The sequence below is a fragment of the Lynx rufus genome, unplaced genomic scaffold (genome assembly GCF_022079265.1).
Source record: "Lynx rufus isolate CCGP_SWC_20201006 ecotype Redwood Valley unplaced genomic scaffold, mLynRuf1.p SCAF_9, whole genome shotgun sequence".
In the NCBI taxonomy this organism is placed as follows: Eukaryota; Metazoa; Chordata; class Mammalia; order Carnivora; family Felidae; genus Lynx; species Lynx rufus.
In genome coordinates, this window is record NW_025814897.1 from 104,253,716 (window position 1) to 104,265,762 (window position 12,047).

Sequence of the window (12,047 nt, forward strand, 5' to 3'; positions counted from 1 at the left end):
GGTTTTTCTTGCCTTAGTGCTGATCGTCAAGCATCGTGACAATTTGCACAGACTATGCCAAGCAGATCATCTACTGTGGAAGATGGTGAGACAAGACGCTCTAAGCTTCCAGTACCATCTCAGGCCCTGTTTTATACTTTTCCCCGGCATGTTTCCCACGTCCTAACAATGAGATACATGAGTTCTCACTGAAAAACAAAATGAGTCCTCTTTGCTTCTCAGGCCATCTAGGGACTTTTCAAGAGGGGTACAGGATATGTAAAATTATGCAACCATAAAAAAAGGTCAAAAGAATTTAATAGCATGCTGATTTTGGTGCTTTGATTAATCACATCCATTGGAAACTCACTTTTTCATTTACTCTGAAGGAACTCTAAACACACCATCTACTGGGGATATCTTCCTGAATTGTAGGCATCCCTGCCCACAAGGAAAATAACTGCAAAAATAACCCTTGAGACACTCCAGTCCTACAACTCACATTCCCTTTGTTTTTAACGATACACCTCGTATTTTCCATTTTCTCCCTAGGTAGTTGAAGACGAAGAAACATAACACAATGGAGCAGGGGAATTACACCAGGGTGAAAGAATTTATTTTTCAAGGACTGACCCAGTCCCGAGAGTTAAGCTTGGCCTTATTTCTTATGTTATTTCTGGTGTACACATCAACTCTTCTGGGAAACCTCCTCATCATGGTCACTGTGACCTGCGAGTCCCGCCTTCACACGCCCATGTACTTCCTGCTCCGCAATCTCTCCGTCTTGGACATCTGCTTCTCCTCCATCACCGCTCCCAAGGTCCTCGTAGACCTCCTGTCAAGGACGAAGACCATCTCCTTCAATGGTTGCATCACTCAGATCTTCTTCTTCCACCTCCTCGGGGGGGCAGACATTTTTTCTCTCTCTGTCATGGCCTTCGATCGCTACATGGCCATCTCCAAGCCCCTGCACTACGTGACCATCATGAGCAGGGGGCGATGCACTGCCCTCATCGTGGCCTCCTGGGTGGGGGGCTTTGTCCACTCCATCGTGCAGATTTCCCTGTTGCTGCCCCTCCCCTTCTGTGGACCCAGTGTTGTTGATGGCTTCTACTGTGACGTCCCCCAGGTCCTCAAACTCGCCTGCACCAGCACCTTTGCTCTTGAGGTCTTAATGATTTCCAACAATGGCTTAATCTCTACACTATGGTTTGTCTTCCTCCTTGTGTCCTACACAGTCATCTTGACGATGCTGAGGTCTCACGCCGGGGAGGGAAGAAAGAAAGCCATCTCCACCTGCACCGCCCACATCACTGTGGTGACCCTGCACTTTGTGCCCTGCATCTACGTCTACGCCCGACCCTTCACTGCCCTTCCCATGGACAGAGCTGTCTCCATCACCTTCACGGTCATCATCCCGGTCCTGAACCCCATGATCTACACCCTCAGGAATCAGGAGATGAAGTCAGCCATGAAGAGACTGAGGAAAAGACTTGGACCTTCAGAAAAAGAATAGATGGCTATGAAGTCCAGATTGAGAGTCAGAACTGAAAAGTATTCTCTCACAACACAGTAGCAGACCCCAATCAATAAGACCATCTTGAGGCCAAAGTTTCCCCTGTGTCTTATAACAGCATCCTCTAATAAGGGTGTCCTGAAATGGCCTTCTCTGAAACGTTTTTTCTTGGTGAAATTGTCAACGACTTAGAGTCTTCAATCCACAAATTGGCCTCTCTTCAAGAAACTCCAAAGCTTGCATCACCCAAACACCTCATTTTACAGGTGAAGAAATGAGGTCTGAGAGAAAGTGACTTCTCAGTTGTGGAGCTCTGGCTGTTGTTGCCCAACCAGTAATTAGCAAAATGATCTCCAGGGACCAGGAGTCAAGGCCAGAAAGCCCAGCCATCCCTCCCTTTGTGGAAATCATCTTCCATTGCCAACCTTGGAGGACCCAGGGTACATCTTTCTATGGAAGCCTCTGGGTTTCCCTTGCAGAAGCTGAGGTAAGTTTTGTGTGTCGCCAAAGGTTTCCTAGCTAACTAATGGTGGAGGCAAGGCTGGATCTGAGTTATCTGACCCTCAGCTAAGTGCATGGTTCCCTACTCCTGCCTCCTCATACGGGATTTGATAGGGCCTGAAACAAGCCCATCCACAAACGTCTCTCCTCTAGTGTAGTATTATGAAAGGTGTTTGCTTGTCTTCACCTGACCAAGGAGTAAATACCTGAGGGCTTCGGGCCCCTTTAAGAATTTCAACATCATTTCCAGCCATTCATTCCCAACCAACCCTCCAGAGAAAGGAATCCTATCCTGTGTGCATTGCTAGAATGTGCCTGACTCAAGTCCACAAGAAACAACGACTTAAGAATAAACTCAGGGGCACCTGGGCAATTCAGTCAGTTAAGCAGCCGACTTCAGCTCAGGTCATGATCTCATGGTTGGTGAGTTCGAACCCCGTGTCAGGCTCTGTGCTGACAGCGTGGAGCCTGGAGCCTGCTTTGAATTCTGTGTTTCCCTCTCTCTCTGCCCCTCCCCTGCTAGTGCTCTGTCTCTCAGAAAATAAATAAACATAAAAAAATTTTTTTTAAAGAATAAACTCAATTTGGGGTACTTGCATGGCTCAGTCGGTTAAGTGTCCCGATTTCGGCTGAGGTCATTATCTCACGGTTTGTGGGTTCAAGCCCTGTGTCAGGCTCTGTACTAACAGAGCCTGGAGCCTATTTCAGTTGATTTCTCCCTCTCTCTGCCCCTCCCCTGCTCTCTCTCTCCCTCTCTCTCTCTGTCTTTCCCAAAAATAAATAAACATTAAAAAGAAGAAGAAGAAGAAACTCATTTTTCATTATCCAGACCTCCTTTTTAAGAGAATAGAAAACAATATTTTGTTTGAGTTGGTCTCCTGGAAACCTATTAAGTTTGTCAAGTAAAGAGATGAAGTTGGTGGTCAACTAGAATTTGGGTTGCATTTGGATCCCGGGCTTATCTCCCATGCAATCTCTGATGGATGCATGAAGTAAAAGAAATAAAGAGCCATTTGCGCTGCCCGATTCCAAGAAAAACACAAGTAAGGGAAGCCTGCCAAAATATAGCCCATCTGAAATATCTCTAACACTGCCTAGTATTCCTCCCTTGGTGCTGGCTTGAAATCCCTGCTCTTAGAATATTTCCTAAGATAGACACAGTTCATGGGGGACAAGCTAGATAGAATGCCACCACTTCCGGAGTTAGATACGTCTCCGGATGGCCATAGCAATCTGCTGGTCTTGACGGTGGGGAGGGGGCATCTCTGAGTCTATTTTCAGGGGTATGCCTCTGGGGATTCATTTCAGATGGTTTGTTGGATTAGTCAAAGGCGCCAGGTGTCCTCCGAGGGTAGAGGAGATGTAGAACTGGAAAGCTGCAGTGGGTGGACGTGAGGGGGTGACTCCAAGTCCAAAGGTAGCCCAAGAGACCCAGGTGCAGAAGGGTGGAACACTTCAGCACAGCAAAGCAAGGCAAACACTGGTAACAAAATCCACACGTGCTTATGCCAGATCCTGGACTCATGGCTGTTTCACCAAAGCTGGAAGATCTTTTTTAAAAGATCTACATTTGCTTCTTTGGGGTGGTTGTTACTTCCTGCCTAGAATTAAAACCATTCACCTCACTTTTGACCTCAGCCTTGACTTTTGTATCGAATTACCCATGTTACAAAAACAGCAAGAACAATTCAAGCTTCCTTTTGAACCAGAATACAGAATCACATTCTGCCCTCACCAGTGTGTTCTTTTATCAACAGTAGCAGATATTTTCTTCCTTGTAAATTACTTAAAATTTTTTTTTCATTAGTATTACTTGGGGCCCCTAGGTGGCTCAGGCGGTTAAGCGTCGGACCCTTGATTTCACTTCAAGTCATGATTTTGCGGTTCATGAGTTCAAGCATCGGGTTCCACACTGACAGTGCAGAAGCTGCTGGGGATTCTCTCTCTCTGCCCCTCCCCCGTTTTCTCTCTCTCTCTCTTTCTCTCTCAAAATAAATAAATAAACGTTAAAAAAATAATAATAAAATAGAAAGTTTTATTATTCAAGTATGGTTGACATACAATGTTCTATTAGTTTCAGGTGCACACGTAGTGCTTCAACAACTCTGTACATTAACCAGCAGTGCTCAACACAGTAAGTGTAGTCACCACCTGTCACCATGCAAAGTTATCACAATATTACTGACTATATTCCCGACGCTGTACTTTTCATCTCCGTGACTTACTTATTCTATAACTGGAAGTTTGTACCCCTTAATCCCCTTCATCTACTTTGTTCATCCTCCTACCCCCCCTTTATAAATCACTTTGTTTACAAAAAAAATCATGCTTTTCTTAAAACTTAAACTTCCTTTCTTCATACACTCTTTTAGCATTTCGTCTCTAAGAGGTAAATAATGAATTGAGGATTCACGAGACAAAAAAAAATATGTGTGTGTCCTGTATATACACATGTATGCTTACATATAGACTGCTTAGAACAGGAAAATATATATATATATAGCATGTCAATTTTAAAACACACACACACGCTTACTTTTAAGAGAAAATTAATTGATTATGGCATTCCCAAAAGACTATGGTACTTTAGAAGTGCCTGGGTGGCTCAATTGGTTAAGTATCTGACTTCAGCTCAGGTCATGATCTCACAGTTCATGGGTTTGAGCCCTGTGTTGGGCTTTGTGTTGACAGCTCAGAGCCTGAAGCCTGTGTCTACCTCCTTTTCTGTCCCTCCCCTGCTCATGCTCTCTCTCTCTCTCTCTCAACTAAATAAACATTTAAAAATTTTTTTACAAAAACACTGTGGTACTTTACAGACAAGTAGTATCGATTAAAATCCATTTCCCAAGCAAATATGTTTCTTCTCCTTTAAGGTGATGAGAATGTCTTGTTGGACAACAATCTTTTAACATATGGATTCTAATACAAGATATTTTTTTTTTCTTTACAGAGAGAGTGCATGTGCAAACGGGGAAGAGGGGCAAGGAGGTAGAGAGAGAGGGAGAGGGAGAGACGGAGACAGGAAATCTTAAGCAGGCTCCATCCACGCTCAGCGTGGAGCCAGACGTGGGGCTCAATCCCTTGACTTTGGGATCGTGACTTGAGCTGAATTCAAGTCGGGTGTTCAACCAACTGAGCCACCCAGGCACCCCTCTAATACAAGATATTTAAGTTTTTGCTAAATTGTTCAATATCTCCCACATTAGGAAGCTGTATTTCTGAGAAAGCTCCTCTTCAATCAGGACTAGGGTCTACGAAGCAAAATGTTTTGTAATTTCCTTACCTCTAAAGGGAGCCATTCCCCTTCCATGATTCTGCCTTGGGCAGACAGAACTTAACTGAAATTTTTTACTTCCAGGGATGAAGTAATGCATCTTATCGCATGCATTTTCTTTCCCCCAATTTCAGATCTTTCTTTGAGACAAACGACTTTGCACATGAACTCACACACAGATCAAGAGAAGCCACTCTGTAGATGTTTCCCTGAGGTACATCCACTGTAGTCCTCAGGGATCCACAGATCACAGTTGGAAGCCTCTGCGAGGGCAGCCAATGTGCTCCTGGGCCAGTGGTTCCCAAACCTCAGCGGGCACAGAATCATCTAGCCATTGACTTAAAATGTAAAGTCCCAGGAACCAGTGAAGAGATCAATAGTCTTCCTGGATACCAGGAATCCACATCCTTTTTCCGGTGGTCCTGGTGTGGGGGCCTGTGTTTCACCACACTTTGACAGCACTGCTCCAGGTCAGTGTTTTTCTTGTCTTTTCTAATTGTCTTCTTTATTTTTTTTAAGTTTATTTATTTATTTTTAAGAGAGACACTGTGTGAGCAGGATAAGGGCAGAGAGAGACGGAGAGAGAGAATTCCAAGCAGGCTCCCTGTCAGTGCGGCGCCCGATGCGGGGCTTGATCCCAGGAACCGTGAGATCATGACCTGAGCCGAAACCAAGAGGCAAATGCTTAACCGACTGAGCCCCCCAAGTGCCCCCCCAGGTCAGTGTTTTTCAAACTGCAGAAACTCTAAGGGGTGTGAGTCGTTAATAGGTCTGCGCGTGCACTTTTTTTTTAAATTAAATTGAATAGTGTAGAATAAAAGGCACAGAATTCTTCAAATAATAATAATAATAAAGCATCATTTCCTGAAACCTTTATTTCAGCCTACTTCATTCCTGAAACCTTTATTTCACTCTACTTGAGTATAGTGGTCTTGATGTAAATAAAACGTATTTCTTAGCACGTGCTCCAGTGAAAAGAGCTTGAAAACCACTGGGCACGTATGAAGCCCCCCAGACCATCAGGTCCAGTTACCAAACCCTCAGACCCATTAATATGGAACAGCGTGCCTGTGCTCCGCTCTGCTCCCTTCACTACCCCTGTCCAGTGTCAGCACACAGGGGACGGGTGACAGCCACTAAAAGGAGCCACGTTCTAAATCCTGAAGGTCAGTGGGCCTGTCTGAATAACCCGGGAGATGCCAGCAGGCTGAAAGTCCAAGAAAATAAGGGACAGTGGGGCTCCCAAAGGACTGAGGGCCTTCAAGTTTTCATCTAGCATCACGTCTTGCACAACATCATGGCACTGAAAAATCACATCATAAAACCACGTGCCTTTGAGAAAGAACTGAGGCCAAAGGCAACGTGCACCTTTGCTAAAGACATGAACATTTGCACCAAACCATTTTATTTATGTATTTATTTATTTATTTTAAGAAAGAGAGGGGCAGAGAGAGAAGGAGACAGAGAATCTCGAGCAGGTTCCACGCTATCAGCACAGAACCCACCTCGGGCTCCGTCTCACGAACCATGAGACCATGACCTGAGCCGAAATCGAGAGTCGGACGCTTAGAGGACTGAGCCCCCCCAGGCGCCCCTCCCATGTGGCTTCTTTCACTTAGCAAAACGCTTTTGAAATGTATCCACGTTGTTGCGTACATCGGAAGTTCATTCCATTTTCTTGCTAAGGGCTTTTCAGTGGCATGGCTGAAATAAGCAAATGGCCACCATTTGCTTATCTATTCGCCGGTCAAGTCTATTCGGTTTGGTTCCAGTGTGGGGATTATGACTAAAGCTGCTATGAACATTTACACATCCAACTTTGTGTAAATGGGTGCTTTCATGGCCCTTGGGTAAATACCTACGAGTAAGATTGCTGGTAAAATGGTAAGTGTGGGGGCGCTGGGGGGCTCGGTAGGGGAGGGCCTTCTCCTCTTCAGCACCACCTGCTGAACAATCGCATGGCACTGAAAGTTAGAACGTGACCTTATTTGGAGACGGTTTTATAGAGGTAATTGCACTACAGCGAGGCCATTAGGATGGGCCCTAGTCCCGTATTACTGATGCTCTTATGAAAAGGGGAAGCAGAGGACAGACCATATGAAAAGACAAAGGAAGAAGACTGAGCCCCTACAAGGCAAGAAGAGAGGTCAGTAAATGCAGAGCTCATGCTCTGAGCACTTAGCATTTTCTGAAAATACCCTGGTGGGGGGGTGGGGGGGTGGGGGGGGCACCTGGGTGGCCCAGTTGGGGACTTCAGCTCAGGACATGATCTCGCAGTTTGTGAGTTTGAGCCCCACATCGGGCTCTCTACTGTCAGCTCAGAGCCTGGAGCCTGCTTCGGATTCTGTCTCCCCCTCTCTCTGCCCCTTCCCTGCTTGCTCTCTGACTCTCTCAAAAATAAATAAACATTTAAAAAAAATTAAAAAATTAAAATGTCCCTATGGGAAAACCATACTGTTCTACCTAAACTTACCAGACTTATCTGCCAAATCATAATGATGATGATGATGATGGTAGATGACATTTGCTAAGTGTTTACCCCACGCATGTCATTTGAAATACTTATGTACAGGGGCATCTGGGGGGCTCAGTTGGTTGAGCCACTGACTCTTGATTTCAGCTCAGGTCATGATCCCACTAACCCTGAGCTGGGCTCTGCACTGAGTGTGGAGCCTGCTTGGGATTCTCTCTCTCTCTCTCTCTCTCTCTCTCGCTCTCTCTCTCTCTCTCTGTCTCCCTTTGCCTCTCTCTCTGTCTCTAAAAATAATAAATAAATAAATAAATAAATAAATAAATAAATAAATAAAATGTTTCACATACAGTAATTTACTCAATCTTCTTGAGAATCTCACCTGAGCTTTATCTGCATTTTACAGAGGAGGAAACTATGACACAGAGCAGTTAAGCAACCAAGCCAGTGTCACACAGCACAGACAGGTTATGTACTGTGCCACGGTCACACAACCAAGAGCGACAGAACCGGGAACTGAAGCCACAGTTTGGCTCTGGAGTCCACAGGCTGAGCTTCTATAGTCTGTGCTACGCCACCCAAAGCTATGCCCTTTGTGAGAAGGGAAGGAGCCCAGCCGATGCAACACAGAAAAGCGGAAGGAAGGTGGCTTGATGAGCCCAATGAGTACCAGAAGGGAAGCCGACATCAGCAGAACTCCTGGAAAGTTCTAAGGACAGGATGTTAAGGAACCTGAAGCTAGAGACAGGCAGAACCAGTCTGATTTTTGAAAACTATGTGATTTTTACCAAGTTTACTGATTTACACACCCCAATCCTCCAGAGTGATTTATAAAATCCCTCTATAGGGGTCTAACGTCCCTGTCTCATGGTTTATCCAGTGTCTTAGTCTGTTCAGGCTACTGTAACAGAAATATCACAGACTGGGTGGCTTAGAAGCAGCAGAAATCCATCTCACAGTTCTGGAGGCTGGGAAGACCAAGGTCAAAGAACTAGCAGATTTGGTGTCTGGTGAGAATGCCACACCCTCGTTGATAGATCACTGCCTTCTTGCCGTCCTACATGGCAGAGGGGGTGAGGGAACTTTCTGGCATCTCTCTTAAAAGGGCACTAATCCCACATAAGGTTTTATACTCAGGATCTTCCAAAGCCCCCACCCCCACCCCCGGCCTTCACCCTGAGGATGAGCTTTCAACATATGAGCTTTGGGGCGTCACAAACATTCAGACCACAGCACTAGTTATAGAGATTTCAAAAGGACCAACGATGTAACAGATAAATTTTAAGGAAATAATAATCTGGAGAAAATATAGCATCACTTTTGGAATATACTCTCAGAATGGGGAAGCACTTTCCAGGCAAGAAATTTTAAAGCCCCCCCTCAAAAATAAATAAAAAAGAGGATAATGAATTTGACTACATTAACCGTTTTAAATGGCTGCATAGCACAAAGTAGCAAAAATAAAATTAAGAGGCAAACAGCAAGTCTGGGAAATACATTTGCAAAACATATCTAAATCTATAGTTATAAAAAGCACCAAAAGATCAATAAGAAAACCTTAACAATACAATAGAAAACTGTACAAAAGGATTGAACAGATTGCAGGATGGAAGGAAGGGAGGAAGGGAAAAAGGAAGATAGGGAGGAAAGAGAATGGGTTTTTAAGCATATGAAAAAATATTCAACCTTACTCTGATAAAAGACATGTAAATTGAGACATTTTCCCCTTTCAAAAGGCAGAGAGACCCAAAAACCCGTTAATACTTTTTATTTAAGAGAGACTGAGATGAAGCAAAGCACGCTCACGTTGGTGGGAATGTAATATTGTCCAAGCTCTTTGGAGGTGAAAGCATTCATAGAAATATAACATACATATGCCTGGCAATTCCTTTTCTAAAACAAAAAGGCACTACTCTGCCTGCCTCGGTTGGTACCCTGTTCTGTCCCTGGCCAGTGTGACCCTGGGCAATCACCCTCTCTATGCTTCTTCTTCGTCTCCCAAATGGGTTAGATCATAACACAATCATCCTGAGTATCCCCTGAGTCAACTGAGTCTCCTGCCTAACCACGTAGGAAACGCCTAGTCAAGATTTTGCTATTATTACTCTTTATGTTGATCTACCCCCAAAACCAATCAACAAGGAAATCCACCACAGCATTCTAAGATGGACCACAGGTTAATTGTTCATCAAATACCACAGACTAAACAATTATGGTACATCCAAACGCTGGAAGTCAAAGATCGAGCAGACTTAAGAACGACATAGTAAGATTTCCAGAATAGTGTTGGGTTGAGGGGAGCAGTACCAATCGTACGCTATCTTTTGGACAAAAATCCGAAGTGGCTAATAAAGGAAATACACGTCTACACTGGAGAGTGCAAAGAATAGCTCGGAAGGGTCACAAAAGAAACCCCCAGCAGTTGAAAGGCAGGAGGTATCCAAGAGAAAGCTGGACACGAGTTAAAGGGAACAGCACAGATTCTAATCAGTAATATACTATGGCAAGAGGGAAAAGTGTCCAGCGTCAACTGCACTCACCTTCGATTTGTACATGAGGGGACCGGGAGGCGAGTGATGGCAGCTCAGTAGACCCAGGGAGCGAAAATTACAAATATCTGGAAGCAGGTGGAGTTGGTCCCTGAAAACCTCATGTGGGTTTGCTAAACTGGTTCTTAACTCTAAGGAAGTTAGGCTCCTACCTTCCCACAGAGGCTGAAACACAGGGGCCCTGTGTCAGGCGTTGGCTGGAACCAACAGTAAATTGTTTGGCCAGTCTTCTCAGCACTGTAAGTGGACCTAGGGTCACCTTAGAGATGCTGCTAGAAACTCAGCGTTGTTGTTTGTTCAAGTCCTCCTAGGCCGGGGTTGACAGGCCTCGCTGACAGGAGGGCTCAAGGGAGCTGGGCTAGAGTTTGGTCAAGGAGACAAGCTTTGTGAGAGGGGCACATCACTGTAAGACACGTGGAGCTCTTTGAAATCTTTAACATGTGCATGTAATTTTTCAAAAAGATTTTTAATTTCAATAAACAATGAGGTCAGTGGAGTTGGTGTTGATCAACAAAAGAAGGAGGTGGCCCTCCGGGTATCCCCCCACGGAGCGGTGGCCGCCACCTTTAAAGGTGGCGGAGGAGCAGGTGGGCCCCGGACTCCTGCCCAGCCACCGGGAGGCAGGACTGCGGTCGGGAAGGCGCAGGCGCCGAGGCGCGCTGCGCCCGGAGCCCCGCCCGGCGGCCTGCACCTCCCCAGAGGCGCCACCCGGGGGCAGCCGCGGCGGCCGATTTGCGCAGGCGCCCACCGGACCGGAGCCCGCGCGGCCTGGCTCAACGCCAAGTCCCGGCGGAACCGCGGCGTCTCTCGCTTCCCGGAGTAAAACTCAAGATCTGGCTGACAAAGCAAAACCTGAAAACATCGCTAAAAGGGAAGACTACAGCCTCATGGTTCCACTGGGGCTCGAACCCAGGACCTTCTGCGCGTAAAGCAGATGTGCTAACCGCTACACTATGGAACCGCGCGCTGCAATGGCTCTCCAGGGTGAAGTAAGTGCACATAAAGACCTTTCTCTTTCCAGTGTGGGAGGAGACTGAGAGTTGATGCCCAGCGACCGCTTACGGAGAGGAACTATCAGAAGGATGTCGGGCCGCCAAGGGCAGTTCCCACCCACGCTTCTCCTCGGCTGCACGGGCTCCGCCACTTCTCCGAGAAGGAAGGCGCGGCCGGACCCGCGGCGGGTGTCCCGGGGCAGACGTTGCGCCTGCCTTGATGTAAGCAGCGCGGAAGGGTCTAACTGCCTGGCTCTGTGGCGCAATGGATAGCGCATTGGACTTCTAGACAGATGGAGGCATTCAAAGGTTGTGGGTTCGAGTCCCACCAGAGTCGCTTTTGTTTTGGGAAGTGAAGAAAAAACCCACCTTAACACCTTTAAAATTCCCCATCTCACTCGCGTACTATGAAAAGGAAGGAAACTCATTCCAACTCCCTGTGGTGTCTTCTCGTGTGAAGTTGTTGGGAGACCTGTCACCCGAGTCTTCCCAGTCGCCTTCAGGGGGCCCCAGGGTTTCCGGTGACTGGAGGCGGAGAAATTGGCACGACCTGGTAAGTTTCGGAGATTTTTTTCGCCCCCACGTTGTCCTTTTACATCTCAATCCAAATTTTTAATTGTTTGGATACCTCCATAACTCTATATTGTTCAAGTTGACTAAAAGTAACTGGGAGTTCGTAGCGTACCAGAATGGCCGAGTGGTTAAGGCGTTGGACTTAAGATCCAATGGATTTATATCCTCGTGGGTTCGAACCCCACTTCTGGTA

At 46.1% G+C, this 12,047-nt stretch overlaps 1 protein-coding gene and 3 non-coding genes across 4 annotated transcripts; 3 read left to right on the forward strand and 1 right to left on the reverse strand.

The window, feature by feature from the left end:
- The first annotated feature begins 559 nt into the window (after positions 1–559).
- Positions 560–1,495, forward strand: LOC124505773 (olfactory receptor 4D9-like). Its single transcript, XM_047071810.1, has one exon. The coding sequence runs from the start codon at positions 560–562 to the stop codon at positions 1,493–1,495; it is 936 nt and encodes a 311-aa protein (XP_046927766.1).
- Positions 1,496–11,177: 9,682 nt separating this feature from the next.
- Positions 11,178–11,250, reverse strand: TRNAV-UAC (transfer RNA valine (anticodon UAC)). Its single transcript has one exon. It is a non-coding gene; the product is annotated as a tRNA-Val (tRNA).
- A 282-nt stretch (positions 11,251–11,532) lies between these two features.
- TRNAR-UCU (transfer RNA arginine (anticodon UCU)) lies at positions 11,533–11,618 on the forward strand. The gene is given in 2 exon segments: positions 11,533–11,569; positions 11,583–11,618. It is a non-coding gene; the product is annotated as a tRNA-Arg (tRNA).
- A 346-nt stretch (positions 11,619–11,964) lies between these two features.
- TRNAL-UAA (transfer RNA leucine (anticodon UAA)) lies at positions 11,965–12,047 on the forward strand. Its single transcript has one exon. It is a non-coding gene; the product is annotated as a tRNA-Leu (tRNA).

Coding starts and splice junctions, on each gene's coding strand:
- LOC124505773 (XM_047071810.1), top strand. CDS start 560: ATGGAGCAGGGGAATTACACCAGGGTGAAAGAATTTATTTTTCAAGGA.